The 15,833-nt window shown below is 47.6% G+C and overlaps 3 protein-coding genes across 3 annotated transcripts; 2 read left to right on the forward strand and 1 right to left on the reverse strand.

Moving 5' to 3' along the window:
* Positions 1-100: 100 nt before the first annotated feature.
* LOC118509916 (exostosin-2) lies at positions 101-6,164 on the forward strand. The gene is made up of 3 exons (XM_036051213.1): positions 101-260; positions 337-1,150; positions 3,376-6,164. The coding sequence occupies exons 2-3, from the start codon at positions 582-584 to the stop codon at positions 5,048-5,050; spliced, it is 2,244 nt and encodes a 747-aa protein (XP_035907106.1). The 5' UTR covers positions 101-260; positions 337-581; the 3' UTR covers positions 5,051-6,164.
* LOC118509923 (BTB/POZ domain-containing protein KCTD5) lies at positions 334-15,746 on the forward strand. The gene is made up of 4 exons (XM_036051242.1): positions 334-344; positions 11,369-11,831; positions 11,901-12,221; positions 12,286-15,746. Exons 3-4 carry the CDS (start codon positions 12,003-12,005, stop codon positions 12,733-12,735), a joined length of 669 nt encoding a protein of 222 aa, XP_035907135.1. The 5' UTR covers positions 334-344; positions 11,369-11,831; positions 11,901-12,002; the 3' UTR covers positions 12,736-15,746.
* LOC118509917 (translation initiation factor eIF-2B subunit epsilon-like) lies at positions 6,432-8,977 on the reverse strand. The gene is made up of 2 exons (XM_036051228.1): positions 8,747-8,977; positions 6,432-8,637 (listed from the first exon to the last, which is right to left on the reverse strand). The coding sequence occupies exons 1-2, from the start codon at positions 8,849-8,851 to the stop codon at positions 6,742-6,744; spliced, it is 2,001 nt and encodes a 666-aa protein (XP_035907121.1). The 5' UTR covers positions 8,852-8,977; the 3' UTR covers positions 6,432-6,741.
* Positions 15,747-15,833: the final 87 nt, after the last annotated feature.

The following is a 15,833-nucleotide window of genomic DNA, read 5'->3' on the forward strand; positions in this document are numbered from 1 at the left end:
CAAAGAAAAGTGATAATCGTCATAAACATTTTCCGCATCTTCGATTGGTTTGTAGTGCCGTGTAAAGGTGCGTTCGCATGGCGCTCTGACAATGGCGTCTGTTCCGCCATTGTGAACGTGCACCATGCTGCCCAGCTATCACAACAAACATACCCGTGGATGACGTGCTGACCTGTGCGCAGGACGTAGATGGGCTGCTGTCAAACGGCAGAACGGGGCCCAATTTAAGGTGTTCTAGTGGGGCACAACAAAACACCACGGTAAGAGTAAATAATCAATGAAATGTAGTAAAAGATGCTAAACTAATTGAACGCTGGGTCGAATCTATCGCTACAGCACCGACTGTCGCTTATTCCGAAGGTCGCGTAGTTCCAGCACCCGCGATCAGTCACCACCGGATTGGGCGAACCTAGGAGAATTCTAAGCGCGGTTGTTTACACCACCCCGGTCACGTAGAGCGTAGCGTGCCGAAATTAGCACACCTGTTCATATGCTACACACGTCCGGCAGCATGAAGCGATGAGCATACACTTACCGTACGCGAATCACAGCACAACAGCACCAACGACGCAGTACCGAAAATGACATTCCCGTCGAAATACAGCTTCATCAAACCGAAGACGTTGCTGCTGTTACCCGCACCGAAGAAACAGCCGGCCCCGAGGTATCCGTATGTGTTGGCCGGTGGTGTGTTGGTGCTGCTGCTCGTCATCTTATGGCTTGCTGGATTTCGGGTCCGTGGCCCTATCGTCGGTGAGCGACTGTCGCTCGATCTGGGCGATATACCGCAGGTGGTGCTGGATAAGGAGGCAGAGCTGGCACGGGCCCGCAACCGGAACTGCTCATACTGGGACTGCTTCAACGTGTACCGGTGTGGGCAGCGTGCTTCTTCCGCGCTGGACGATGCGGACGACGGTGAGCGGATCTCGATCTACGTGTACCCGCTGAAGGAGTACGTGGATGCGGACAGCAGACGACCGGCGGGACAGCTAACGCGCGAATTCTACCGCATCGTGCAGACGATCGTCGACAGCCCGTACTACACGGCGAACCCGAACGAAGCGTGCCTGTTTGTGCCGACGCTCGACACCCTCAACCAGAACCGGATCGATACGACACTCGTCGGGAAGGCACTGGCCTCACTGCCGCAGTAAGTACTACCAGTGCATGTGCGTGTGTGTGTGTGTATGTGCTGTAAGAAACATTAATCACTTCGCTTAATTTACACGATCTCTATACCTGGATGCAACCGTTCGATCGTGTTGCGACTCTTTACATTTCGCACCATGGTCCACGTGCAAGGAAAGCCGCTTTGACACACTAGCCGGTATCGCGAAAGGAATCGTTAAAAGGTTAACAATCGTTAGAAAACTAAGCATAGTCGTTAGATACTCCTGGATTTGGCCTAGCAATTTGTCCAAAAAATGGTGCATTAGAAGCGTCCTTTTCCATTGGGCTTTTCCTGTCTGTCACGAGCCAATGTATGCCCACAGGCTGTCTGCACAGCTCCAAAGTATATGGCCTGCTACCTCGAACACCATGACGTAGCCATCATCTTTGAAGGCTTTTTGCAGAGTACAAGGCTACAGGACTCGTATTTCTGTAACTTGAAAGTTTGCAAACGTTCCACTGCGGGATCTAATGGTAGACTAAAACGAAGCTTATCCGAGCTAGTTTTTCTTTATTTTTGTTAAGACTCTTAATAGTTAAGGCCCTTAAGGGACCCACAACCACAAGCTTATTGGAAGATCAATCCCTATCGTTAGTTACGGGGCCCTTTGAAAGCTCTGGGCCCCAAGCATCTGCTTTGTATTGTTGTACGAAGAAGCGCCGATGAAGGAAGAAAATGATTTTTTTTTTTTGTCTGGTTAGAGAATGTATGTCGCGAGGCGGCAAATCTTGGAGAAGATGGCGGAGCAGCAGATCCACTCCTACCATCTCTTCATTAATTTTAAAGCCGCATGTGACAACATAGCTAAGGTAAAACTGTACGACGCAATGAGGTCTTTTGGAACCCCGGCCAAGCTTACCAGGCTTGAACGAATGACAATGGCCAACATCACATGCCAGGTGAAGGTGGATGGAAAACTCTCAGGGCCCTTTGCTACCACCAAAGGCCTGCGCCAGGGAGATAGGCTTGCCTGTCTCCTCTTCAATCTGGCGCTAGAGAGGGCCATCCGTGACTCAGAGGTGGAAACTTCGGGGACCATCTTCTATAAGTCAATCCAGATCCTGGCATACGGTGATGACATAGATATCATTGGTTTGAGACTCTCCTATGTAGCAGAAGCTTATCGAAGGATCGAGCGTGCAGCACAGAACCTCGGCTTGGAGATTAACGAGGCGAAAACCAAACTGATGGTGGCACCACCAGCGGCCCTGCTAACAAACACTGATTTGCTCCAGGGGTGATGTACAGATAGGTGACCGCACCTTCGAAGTCGTCCAAAACTTCACCTATCTGCGGTCAAAAGTCAGCACCGACAACAGCACTGATGTTGAGTTAAGCGCAAGGCTGCTGGCTGCCAACCGGTCATACTACAGCCTGAGGAAGCTTCTCCACTCTAAATATCTGTCGCAACGGACGAAGCTGGGATTGTACAGAACATTTATAGTCCCAGTACTCACATACGCCTCTGAGACATGGGCTCTGTCCAAAACTGACGAAGCCCTCTTAGCCGCGTTCGAGAGGAAGATGCTCAGAAGGAATTTTGGCCCCGTGTGTGTGGAAAGACAATGGAGGAGCCGCTACAATGACGAGCTCTATGAGTTGATGCGTCTGCCAGAACGGCCGGGATAACGGATTGGCAGACGATGGCGCTAAACCGTGAGCGGTATCGAGGATTGATACCGTGAAGCCGTGAAGAACGCAAAGCGGTTGTAGCGCCTGATAAAGAAGAAAAAAAGAAGAAAAAGAGAACGTATGTATAGCTAGAGATCGTCTATCAACTACAACACCAGGTAGAAAGGGATTTGTAGGAAAATAACAGGAACGATGGCCTGGTGTGAAAAAAAATGAGAAATGAAAACTAGATGAATTTGAATTAACAAAAATTAACTTCTAACGTCTGTCAAAATCTGTTAACTGCTTGGCGATACCAGCTAATGATTGATCACAATTTTTGACAGCTTCTCATGCACGTTTATTGAACTAGTTTTATTGTAATTAGACATTTCTTAGCAACGGCCATATTTTTTGGTAGAAGTTTAGATCCTTTTGGTTTGGTGTTAGTTTAGCGAGACACCCTCCCTTCGCATCACAGAGCAGGCCAGAGCTTGTTCCATGCTCATCGAACTAGCAGCCTGACCAAATCTGGCACAATACCGCCCGTATGTCGCTTGATAAAACGTGTCTATATTCTTCCCTATACACAGCTGGGAAAACGGGGAGAACCATCTGATATTCAACTTCATCGCCGGTACCAAGCCCGATTATAGCACGGTGCTGGATGTTAACACGGACCGGGCCATTATCGTCGGGGCCGGTTTCGATAGCTGGACGTTCCGGACCGAGTTCGACGTGTCCGTGCCCGTGTACAGTGCGGCACTGGAGCAGTACCGGTGGCCCGTACCACCACCGGACCGTTCCGTGCTGCTGGTGGCCGCCCAGCTCAATCTGTACCCGCGCCAGTTTCGCATGCTGCAGGAGCTAACGTACGACTACCCGACCGATATGCTGCTGCTGCAGCGCTGCCCAACCGCCACGGCCAAGATGGACGAGGTGCTGGACATAGCGCAAACCGGTGAGGAATCGTCCCGTCCACCGGCGGGCAGCGCCCAGGACATACGGTGTAACTTCCCGCACGGTAACGAGCACGAGTATCCGGCCGTGCTGGCCACCGGGACGTTCTGCCTGGTGGCACGCGGTGTACGGCTTGGCCAACCGATACTGCTCGAAGCGATGGCAGCCGGCTGCATACCGGTCGTGATGGCGGACAACTACGTCCTGCCGTTTGCCGATCTGCTCGACTGGGAGCTGCTCGCGATACGGTTGCACGAATCGAACCTGCACACAATCGTTCCGCTTCTGCGTGCCATTTCATCCGAACGGATTGCCGAGATGCAGGCACAGATACGGTCCGTGTACCAGCGCTATTTCGCCACGCTCGACCGGATCGTGCTAACCGTGCTGGAGCAACTGAACGATCGAATCTTCCCGCACCGTAGCCACACCTACCTGCACTGGAACGTTGGACCGGAAGCACGTGTCACGCAGAACCCACTGTTCCTGCCGCTGATCGCACCGAAAGCGCAAGGGTTCACCGCGGTCATACTGACGTACGATCGGCTGGAAAGCCTGTACATACTGATCCAAAAGCTGGCCACCGTACCGTCCCTCCAGAAGATGCTGGTCGTGTGGAACAACCAGCGCAAGGCACCGCCCCATCCGTCGCTCTTTCCCAAGATTGGTAAACCGCTCAAAATCATCCAGACGGCGGCGAACCGACTGTCGAACCGGTTTTACCCGTACGAAGAGATCGAAACGGAAGCGATCCTAACGATCGACGACGATATCGTGATGCTGACGGCGGACGAGCTTGACTTCGGGTACGAGGTGTGGCGCGAGTATCCGGACAGGATAGTTGGCTTCCCGAGCCGTACGCACGTGTGGGACAACGGTACCGGGCGGTGGCGGTACGAGTCCGAGTGGACGAATCAAATCTCGATGGTGCTAACCGGAGCCGCCTTCCACCATAAGTACTGGAGCTACCTGTACACGCACGCGATGCCGGGCAACATCAAGGAGTGGGTCGACGAGCACATGAACTGTGAGGACATTGCGATGAACTTTCTCGTCAGCAACGTTACGAACAAACCGCCGATAAAGGTAGCGCCGCGCAAAAAGTTTAAATGTCCCGAGTGCACGAACAACGAGATGCTGTCGGCGGACCTGAACCACATGACCGAACGGTCCGCGTGCATTAATCGGTTCGCGGAGATTTACGGCACGATGCCGCTGCGGACGGTTGAGTTTCGGGCCGATCCGGTACTGTTTAAGGATAACTTCCCGGAGAAGCTGAAGCGTTTCAACGACATCGGCAGCTTGTAGGGTGGGGTGGGGTGTGCAGTGAAGCCAGCAGCGGCGAATCATTCACCACGGGCGCCATATTGATTAGTATTAGGAAGCCACGGTTGGGAAGGAAGGGTTTCTATTTTTAATCTGTATATTTGTTTTAGGGTTTCTGTCTGTAGGTGTGGTACATGTGTGGCCATTTTCGTGACCGTTGACCGGCTGGCTTTGATTGAGCTTATTGTGTACATCAGTTTTTACACATGTATACAATGTAGCAATATAGCGAAGCTTTAGCTACTGATCTGTAGGTTTTAAGGATAGTTTAAGCGAAGATAATGGGATATTTTAGCGCCTTCTGACGAGGGTGTGAACTACACCCGATAATGAGTTATAGAAACACAGATAATCCGTGATTAGCTTAGACAGTGTGACAGTGAGTCTATTAGTTTTGCATAAGATTTAATTGAGCCAAAAAAAAAAACAGTCAGTGCAGCTTTACAATAGGGACTTTATCTTCTAAGGACTCTGCCTGTCCGGCTCACCTCTTCTACTAGTTGTCGACGAGTGTCGGGCACAGTCTTTTTGTCTATCTTCGATGGTGAAGGTGCTCAATCTGCTACCTTTTTTTCTCTGTGATTTTCAGCGTCTCCCAACCAACAACAGCAACGAGCTGAGTGACCGATCGCGGTGAGGATCCCATCGCTAATCCATGTACAAGATATCGTCGGGGTGCTAGCCAACCCGGCTCTCTTGTGTGTAGGAGCTGTATGGGATCGTCTACGGCCATCGTCTTAGGGTGAGTCTTGCTAATTGCTTCATCAACCGGTCTTTTAACCCGCTCTAGTACCCTTTTCGCTGCAAAGCTTTGTCCATATAACGGTAATTACAACGCTATTAAATTAAGAACCACTAACAAAGAGCTTTCCTGTTGTAACTCTTGGGTTTTTCTTGTTGGTTTAAGTTAACGTTAGGTGCTTAGGAATCAGCCAGCCCGATCTATGGCAGGTATAAATAAAAACCCGAGATTCACTCCACCACCTCCTAACTAAGTAATGCTTTATGGGTCTATCCAATTACGATCAAAATTATGATAATAAATGTGTATATACGACAATACGGCGTCAAGCCGTAATCCTTAAAATATAAAAAATGGGTATATAGAGTCATTTTAAATTATGTCTATGGTGCATACGCAACAATAGACAACTGAGAAACAGTACAAAAAATCTCAAATTGTTTAATTTATATGTTCGATTCGACAGGTCTTGAATATATCACATAAGACTCGCCCGTCTACAGGGTGGGTACGACACGTCACGAGAACTGCACCGGACGATTCAACCGGTTAAGTTTTCAGAGGACACTTGGGACGATACCGAACCCAACTTTTAGTAACAAACTATCGAAAACTAACAGCTTCTTGTTATTGTTTTCTCTTAACTCGAGATTTATTTTATTTCGTTTTTACATGCAAGAACAAATGGTTTCTTGAATAGAGTGCCGTATGGCGTTGGGAGAGGCAAATCGAGTTTTTGCATACATTAATGAACTTCAAATTGTTCTTCTACACTATTTTCAAAATTAAACTTCATTCCAAAAACTAAAAGCGTTTAAACGTACTTCAAGAAACAAGCCTTGCTGGGGCGTCTCACAATTTCCACTTAGAGGAGGGTTTGGAACTAAAATTCCGGTTAAAAAACTCCGGCGATCCCACCCGACATTTAATTCTAATCCTCGTCGTCCTCTTCTTCCTCCTCGCTAGACTCCTGCAACCATTGTACCAACTTCGAAAGCGTCGTTTTGATCGCTACATCCTCCAGCCCTTCGTGCCAATCGATAATGACCTCCTCACTAATAAGATCCTCCTCGTACAGATAGTGCACCAGCTGGGGCAGTTTCGCACGGACCGTTTCGCTCGACGGGCACATTTCCTCGAACGCTCTCAGACAGTTCATCATTGCCTCCCGGTCGCGTATGTAGTTCCGGAAGACGACACCGAAGTAGGCGAGCAGCCGACGCAACGTACCGACCGTGTTCGTTGCAACACCGTCCTGCTGGAGCATGATCAGCAGTATCGCCTTCACGACGTAGTAGTTCACCTCGCACAGCGCCATGTTATACGCGTACCGGGACGAGTTGATTTCCAGTATCAGATACTCCGCATTGGTGCGTTCGGAAAATCCGCGCTTGAGCGATTCCACAACCTCGGACAGGAAAATGTTTTCATCCTCGGGCACGGGGGACGCTGGTCGGCTGTCACCCTCGTCATCGGACGGCTCGTACACGGACGCCGGATAGCGTCCCGGCAGCGGTGCAATAACGAGCGGCTGGTTCATTGCCGGCTGGCCCAGCTTATCGTCGTCTTCGTCCGAGTCGCTATCGTCCTCGTCCATCACCGGTATCGTGTAGGCCCGGTCGGCTATCTTCTGCACCGGGGTGCCCCACTCATCCGCCGGTGGTTCGTTCGCTTGCAGCAATAGTCCCGCTACGACTAACCGGTCCGGTATCTCCACACCCTCGCCCAGCACCGTACCCGGATTGATGGTACACCCTTCGCCCACCTTCACCCTCTCCCCCAGTATACAGTGATTAAGCACGGTGCCATCCCCGACGCTAGCTCCCTCCATCAGAAAACTGTTCACGATCCGGCAGTTCCGTCCGATCTGGCAACCGCGACCCACCACGGACTGACGCAGATACGTACCTTCGCGGATTTCACTCTCCTCCCCGACCACCAGATCACCGTCCAGCTCGCACGACCGGCTCAACCGTACGTTCCCATGGCGATAGATATTGTTGCGGAAGTGTTTGTACTGCTGCCGGAACTCGCTGATCGCCGTATCCGGCACCATCGGGTACAGCCACCGGTTAATCACATCCAAACTAACCAGATGGTAGCTCTGCCAGTTATTCACCCGCATCGCATACTCTTCCCTCGCCAGCTTTGCCACGTAGATCCGGCTGTTTAGAATCTCCTCGTTAATCAGCACACCGCGCACAAAATCATCCCGCGACAGGAAGTCAAAATTGTCCGCAAACAGCGGTAACGCCGCATGACTGCACACGGCAATCTGCGGATCGAGCAAACCGTGACACACGGCCACATCCCGATTGCCTAGGAACAGTTCCAGAGGCAGCTCGAACTTACGTTCCTTTTCCTGCTGGGCCGCTAGTCGCTGATGGAACAGTAGCCGACGTGTTCGCGGTTCCATCGCTATCATCACCTCGTTTCCGGTGCGCATCCTTCGCAAACCTTCCTTATACACCACGGTCATAACCGCACCGCGATCCAACTTCGACAGCCGTTTATGCTCGTCGAGTAGCGCAGCCAGGTCTGCGTTTGTAACGCTGTCCACCCCGAGCAGCAGCACATTGCCACGGATCGTGTTCCGTGCGTCCAGGTCACGTATGGCCTCACCGATGCTGCGGCACGATTCCGAGCTCACAATCGACACCTTCATGCCGATCGACCAGGTGCACCGGGCAGTCTGGCGTTGCTGTATGTACCGCTTCACCTGATCGATATGGTTGCAGCAGAACACAATCACCTCCTCCACTCCATTGCGGTTCAGGGACTCGAGCGCATATTCGATCAGTGGTACGTTCGCTATCGGCAGCAACGCCTAACAGGAATGGGAACAGTGGAGAAAAAAAAAGAAACAATAGTAAGCCAGAATGTTGCGTGGCAGAATGTGCAACACGCTCTGCCAACACCGGTGGAATTCCACTTACCAATGGTTTTGTGCTCGTAAACGGTTGAAGGTTGTCATTGTGCGAATCGGCAATCAGGATCGCCTGCAGAATTTCCTTATTTTCGACCGCCTGTGCCTTGCTCATTGTTGAAGATGCAGCCCCACCGCTGCTGGTGTTGTTTATCCGTGGTGCGAAGGATTGCCGTAGAACCGTTCTGTGCCCGTGGTCGTGCCGCAAGAACCCAGGTGAGAAATTCGAAGCCCGAATTTCTGTCAATTACCAAGCGCCACAAATTGCTTAAATGACTTCTGAACGAGGTCGTTTAGACTAAAGCTTGAGTCTAAATGGAATGTCAAACGACGACTTTTAGCAGGGGTTAAAAGACTGAACTTTTAGGTTTGCTAAAAAGATAAGAGCTTACAAGCTCATCACGAAAGCAAAAAGCTACTCTCAGCAATGCTTTCGCCGTTTTTGACGCTTTCGACACTGCTTGCTTGCTGCTGTCTATTCTCTTAACTTTGGACTTTGCTCAAGAACCTTTGAAATGATTGGAAAGGGAGAGACACTTTTTTGTTCTATGACTTTAGTTGTGGATTTGTTCCAGAGACACGCGTTCGCTAACTCGAAGCGTTTTAGCTAGTTTTGTGAAGCCGTGTGATACGTCGGATGATAGGAGCGTACAAAATAGTGCGAAAAAAAAAGTTTAAGAGTGTTCAGAACTCTCTTCCTACCGTTGTTACAAGAGATTTGTGCATATTTTAGATCTCTTCGTCAAAACCTCCGTTCTTATGGGAATTGTGAAAAAGTTTGTTTTTTTTCATACGTGTGTGGTCGGAAACATTTTTCAAGGATACACACAAAGAAATACATGCACAAACACGCAAAGGTTCAAATTCGCGCACACACATGTGCGAAGGATCGACGCGCGCAGTCACCCGATATGCAAGCACACACTCAAGAGTGAGCTCGTGCTCGATCGTGCATGCCCACATTCGCATACCTCAATATGAATGAAAAAAACTTTCATGCCAAGAGGTTTGTTTCTTGCAAATATGCATGTGTGCGGAGGAGAAATAATCTCGATCATTTAGCTTTTCCATAGTGAAAAAACGCCATCTATTGAGCGCATTACTGAAGCTCTGAAACTTCCGTTTTTTTTTTTGTATGGAGTTATGTCTCTGTGATATCGAAAGGACGCCATCTAGAGAGGAAACCTCCGAAGCCCAAAATCTTGATTTTTTCTATGGACTTTTTGACTCGGGGATAATGAGAGGACGCTATCTAGTGATCAAACGACTGAAGCTATGAAACTTTTATTTTTTTATATTGACATTCTATTTTCCAGTCGTTTAAGCATAATCTGTGGCGCTTGGGTTTTTTACGCTCCTATCATCGGACGTATCACACGGCTTCACAAAACTAGCTAAAACGCTTCGAGTTAGCGAACGCGTGTCTCTGGAACAAATCCAAAACTAAAGCCATAGAACAAAAAAAGTGTCTCTCCCCTTCCAATCATTTCAAAGGTTGAGCAAAGTCCAAAGTTAAGAGAATAGTCAGCAGCAAGCAATGGGGGTCGAAAGCGTAAAAAACGGCGAAAGCATTGCTGAGAGTAGCTTTTTGCTTCTGTGATGAGCTTGTAAACTGTTATCTTTTTCGCAAACCTAAAAGCTCAGTCTTATAACCCCTGCTAAAAGTCGTCGTTTAACATTCCGTTTATACTCAAGCTTTAGTCTAAACGACTCAAGCTTTAGTCTAAACGACTCAAGCTTTAGTCTAAACGACCCCGTTCAGAAGTCATTTAAGCAATTTTTTGGCGCTTGGGAATGATTTTGAATTCGAGAGTCGATCTTTTGTGCCCATCGGCAATTGCAACGCTCGGCAACTGTTGAACAGACAGCTAACTTCAAGGTTCATGTACTAGCGCTTAGAAATAGATTTTTTTTGTAGCTACTATTTGAGCATTCTTCTCAACGAATTTCCCAAAAAGTGTTCCTGGGAACTCTAAGTTTCAAAACAAGAAAATATGATTTTGACGTTTATCTTCAAGGTCAACAAGAACGGAGACTTTATTTTTGTGTTTCGATTCATAATTTGTGATCAAGGGGGGTTCGTTGTGTATTTGTGAAACTCTTGAATTATTTTTATTTTATACACTCGGTTATAAGGCAAAATGTCAAAATAAATTAATTTTCTCGCTAACAAATATTGAGTCTCGGAAAAAATATTCATCAATAATGAAATGTCAAAATGGGCAAACCTCTGTTCTACAAACCTTGTGCATTGAGCTAGGCCAACACTCTGTAAACAAATCGTATTCCAACATTTTTAACCAAAAGTTGTTGAAAAAGAAAAAGCTACACTTAAAACAAACGAACACCTTCCATCGTAAGATCATTCTAATTGTTTCCGAAACTCTTTTGCACTCCCATTTTTTTGTTTGCCGTCCGAATGCTCCGGCCAAAACTCGCAAACGTCACACTATAAACGCGCACCGCTCCCAAGCAGCGCACTCGGGTTCCACGGCAAATCGGTAAACTTTGGAGTAAAGCTTAAAAGGTGGTTGGACGATTGTTTGTTTCCCAGTGCGCGCCCGTACCATCGAATCGGAAACGCAATCGCGTGCCGCATTCTTAAAAAAACATTTTTCCTCGTACAGGTCAGCACCCTCCCCCGCGAGTCGCTGCCCGTCGTTTGCGCCTAAATCCCTGAGACGAGGGTTGGCAAGTTTTGGTTCGGCGATCCTCCGAAAGCGACGAGCAAAGGTGAGCGCGCGAGGTACTGGTTTTTGGGCTAGCTGGTGCCGTGCAAAAACGCATTGAAGCATTGAATTTTCCACTTCACGGATCGATGAAGAACAACCGAACGGTTTAAGGTTCCGGGAGCGCGTGCGGACCACTCGGTAGAGCCATACACACAGCGCCTGTGTGTGGCTGTGTTTGTGTGTGTATGTGTATGTGTGCATGGTAGTGGCCACAAAAGAACCCTCTCCCCCCAAAAAAAGCGACAACAATTCACTCCAAAAACCGTTCGTTCCGGAAAGGCTTATTGCTAGCTTGCTGTCCGCACAACAACATCACCTCGCTCTACCATCGCAACGTTTAATCGGCTTGGTTAAGTGCACCAGGTAAAGCATTTCCTTCCTTGTTTAGTGTTCCAGTTTTAATGTGAACCACTTGCACCCTTCTTTCGCTAGCGAGTTGTGCTTCGGGTGTGTGCAACACACGTTCAACCACGACATCCGACCAACATACCACACTCACTCACCTGCAATCAATCAACCAGTGCTCTTCTTGGCATGGCAACGGTCAATCTAAATCCGAACGGGTGTCCGGTCGGTGGCACCAACGCAGTCGGTTCGAGCACCTCCATCCACTCGATACAGGGGAAGGATCAGTGGGTGAAGCTGAACGTTGGCGGCACCTGCTTTCTCACCACCAAAACGACCCTCTCCCGCGATCCCAACTCCTTCCTGTCACGGCTCATCCAGGAGGACAGTGATCTTATCTCCGACCGGGTAAGTCCGTCGTTTGCATCCGGCCGTTACGCTGCTAATTGCAATTGCGTTTCCTGTTTTCCAGGACGAAACGGGTGCATATTTGATTGATCGTGATCCACGATACTTTGCACCGGTGCTGAACTACCTGCGCCACGGTAAGCTCGTACTGGACGACGGGCTGTCGGAGGAGGGTGTGCTGGAGGAGGCCGAATTCTACAACGTGACGCATCTGATCGGTTTGCTGAAGGATAACATTGCCCGGCGCGAACAGCGACCGGCGGCAGATAAGAAACGCGTGTACCGGGTGCTACAGTGTCAGGAGAACGAGCTAACGCAGATGGTGTCGACCATGTCGGATGGGTGGCGGTTCGAACAGCTGATCAATATTGGCACGCAGTACAATTACGGCACGGAGGAGAATGCGGAGTTTCTTTGCGTCGTGTCCAAGGAGTGCGCCAACACGTTGATTGGGCGCGAGGTGGAATCGAACGATCGGGCCAAGGTGCTGCAGCAAAAGGGTTCGCGTATGTAAGGTGCCGTGTGTGAGAGGAGTGCGTGTTCGTGTGTGTGTGTATGTATGTATGTACGTAGAAGCCCATATAGGACACATACACGGAACATTATAGATAGAAATTATTAATCAACCTCCTCATTAGACGGGAACGAGCGGAACGCGAATGACGTGATTCTTCAGCTCAACACACATACACACACATACACACACACTCACACACACTCCGTACTGGTTGGTTGAGATGGGTCGGGAGGACTAATATTACTAGTGATATAGAACGTTTAAAGCTAGCTTCGAACTCGTTAAGTGGCGAGCGTTGAGAGACGGTACAATCGTTGCAGTAATTAAATATCCCATTTAATATCTGCGTTTGTTAAGAATACGGTTTAAACTGGCTTTAAGATGCGTGTGCGTGTGTGTGTGCGTGTTTGTGTTTCTGAGCATGATTGTTACAGATTGATAGAACGAACATTGCTTTTTTTTAAAGGATGCACCAGCAGAATGTACCGTAGCACAATCACACATACACTAAGAAATGAGATAGAAACATGAGACTCTAGCAACACATACGTGTGATACACAGCGATATACTAACCTAACTCCTTACACACACATTCACACACACACACACACCCCTTCATCGTATCGTTCAAACCACAAGAAAAACGGTGCAAATGCATCCCCCAAAAGCTGAGAATAGCCGCGGCCTCGATTATAGCCACGTGCGTAGGTTAAAACGAAGTGGAAGAAGAGATAACAAAAACTCGGTTTTAGCTTTAAGTTTTAGGCGCATAAGAAGAAACATCGTCGTATTTGCCGTCTGCAGTATAGCCTCATTTGTCCCCCGAGAAAAGAAAACCACACTCACACACATAGGCAGATAGGAACCCAAATCACCGACACACGCACACACACACACACTTGTTAGATTTTATATCCGACGAAATTAGTGTTAACCGGAAGGACTTTCCCTCCGGAAGGACTTTCCCATTTGGTAGGACCCGGCACAAGGAACAAGATGAACGCTTACAAAACAAAAAGACATATTAAGGTGTGTGTGTGTGTGTGTGTGTGCGTGTGTGTCAGCATATATAAAGAGCATATACGGTGTATGCCTCAACTCCTCCTGGAAGATACTGTTTGGCATAGCAATACCCAATAGTCTTAGGTACACATACATCGGATGCATCCGGCAGTTAGTACAACTAACATCGATCCCGACCCGAACTAGGTGCAACCGAAGAACTCCTCACAACCACACATTCATTCGCACCCCCACCCCCACCTCCTCCCATTCCCCCCAAAGCTTACAGAATTGGATATACGTTACGTCTGGTGAGACTGTTAACTAGAGGAAGAAGAAAAAGAAAAAGACACGGACTGCAATATGGCCGCTTCCTTGATTGCTCTTGAATCGAATCACGACGAGGAATAAAGACCGCTTTAATGGTGCGTTTATAAACGGGTGCGTACTATTTCGTCCTCATGGCGTTTTTGTTTTTGTTTCGTAAGTGGTATACACGTGAGTTAACCTAAAAGCGATAGTTTTGCTCCTTTTATTGGCTTATATGTTGAAATTTTTTTGAAATGGTAGTTTCTTATAGTTAGGGCCCAATAGGGTATGTATGTGTGTGTGTGTGTGAGAGAGAGAGGAAAGGATAGATTGCACAATAACCAACACATTTACAGAGATCTTCTCCTTACAGGGCCCGAAAGTGTGAACTCATTTTTTCAAGGAAAATGTTGTTTGGTCTAGATTTTTTTGAACCATTTTTGATTACTTTCGGTTAGAATTAGCTTTCAAATTGTTACACTCACAGAGCATTCTATCGTTTTGTAAATGTTGGTGCGCTCTGCCGAACATCGGCGTAACATCTCCAAGCAAAGTAGGTCTCATCTCTCTTACCCAGGTACCCAGGGACATGTGGGTAGGTTTCGGAAAATAGTAGAAAGACTGGTAAGGTTTAGAGTACATCACGAAACAAAAAATATCTTTAACTTACTAACAACCAGCTCGTTTCGAAAGTGACTTACGATATCATCGTAACCCAAAATAACACTTAGCGGTAACGGCGTCTCGAAGTATCCAAACAGAGGACACATTTAAAGCAATCGGGGACAGTTCCACGTTAGAGTTCTAGACCTGCTAGAACTGTCCACTCACCACCAAGCACCACCAAAAACACCTTCACACAAACACCTCCCCCCCCCTCCCCCCTAGAGCTAAGAGCTAGAAACTACCCGGTTTAGGGTTTAGTAGCTTATAAGAGGACGTGCTAGAGCGGATTTTTGTTCAAGAAAACGGGAAACAGTGACGACGAGACATACGCGAAAGCCTTTCGATTAATGTGCTACAGACAGTGCACCAGCTACGAGCAGCCAGGTGGTAGCCATATAACAGTAGTTAATTAATATAATGTCGTTAATTAGAAGATGAGATGATGCGGCAAAACCCTTCTGGCTGACGCACAAATGAAGAAAAAAAAACGGAAACAAAACGAATCTAAGAGAAAAGAAGTGTAATTAACACAGACAACAAAAGGAAAAAAGGGCAAAAAAGTATAAAAAGAAGCAGCAAAAGAAAAACACGGAAAAGATATAGATATAAAAGAGAGAAAAAAGGAAAAGAAAACTAACGAAAGCAAGAGAGCAAGCGTCATATAAAGAAAACTTAATAAATTATATATATATACACTTATATATATATAACTTTATATAGATTATCGTACCATGGTGTTTGTACTTGATTTGCAATGAATAGAATGATAGATGATAAAACAGAAGAAACCTGGCTACAGCATTACTCAAAATTTAGGTGCAAGGTGGAGCAAAATGGAAAATTGAAAACAAAAACAAAAAACTAAGTTGGAAAAATCTACCCCGAGAAGAGAGGAACAGAGAAAGAGATAGATTGAGAGAGAGAGAGAGAGGATTAATACACAGTTAATGGAGTTTGGAATGCAGAGCAGGAAACATCAACAACAACAAAACTGTGATTAAAAAGATGCTGTATTAAATGTTTCCCAGTACGCGATACGGTTGCTGTTGTTTGGATGGTAAAGTGTATGGCCAAAAGCCAGATCCGAAGATTTTTCAAGTTCAAGTTTCACTGTGTC

Source organism: Anopheles stephensi, chromosome X, assembly GCF_013141755.1.
Source record: "Anopheles stephensi strain Indian chromosome X, UCI_ANSTEP_V1.0, whole genome shotgun sequence".
In the NCBI taxonomy this organism is placed as follows: Eukaryota; Metazoa; Arthropoda; class Insecta; order Diptera; family Culicidae; genus Anopheles; species Anopheles stephensi.

What these genes read in the sequence shown, in the direction of transcription:
- LOC118509916 (XM_036051213.1), top strand. Translation starts at nt 582, where the DNA reads ATGACATTCCCGTCGAAATACAGCTTCATCAAACCGAAGACGTTGCTG. An exon ending in GCACTGGCCTCACTGCCGCA is followed by an intron (nt 1,151 to 3,375) that starts GTAAGTACTACC and finishes CCCTATACACAG; the next exon opens with CTGGGAAAACGGGGAGAACC.
- LOC118509923 (XM_036051242.1), top strand. Translation starts at nt 12,003, where the DNA reads ATGGCAACGGTCAATCTAAATCCGAACGGGTGTCCGGTCGGTGGCACC. An exon ending in GTGATCTTATCTCCGACCGG is followed by an intron (nt 12,222 to 12,285) that starts GTAAGTCCGTCG and finishes CCTGTTTTCCAG; the next exon opens with GACGAAACGGGTGCATATTT.
- LOC118509917 (XM_036051228.1), bottom strand. Translation starts at nt 8,851, where the DNA reads ATGAGCAAGGCACAGGCGGTCGAAAATAAGGAAATTCTGCAGGCGATC. An exon ending in TTACGAGCACAAAACCATTG is followed by an intron (nt 8,638 to 8,746) that starts GTAAGTGGAATT and finishes CATTCCTGTTAG; the next exon opens with GCGTTGCTGCCGATAGCGAA.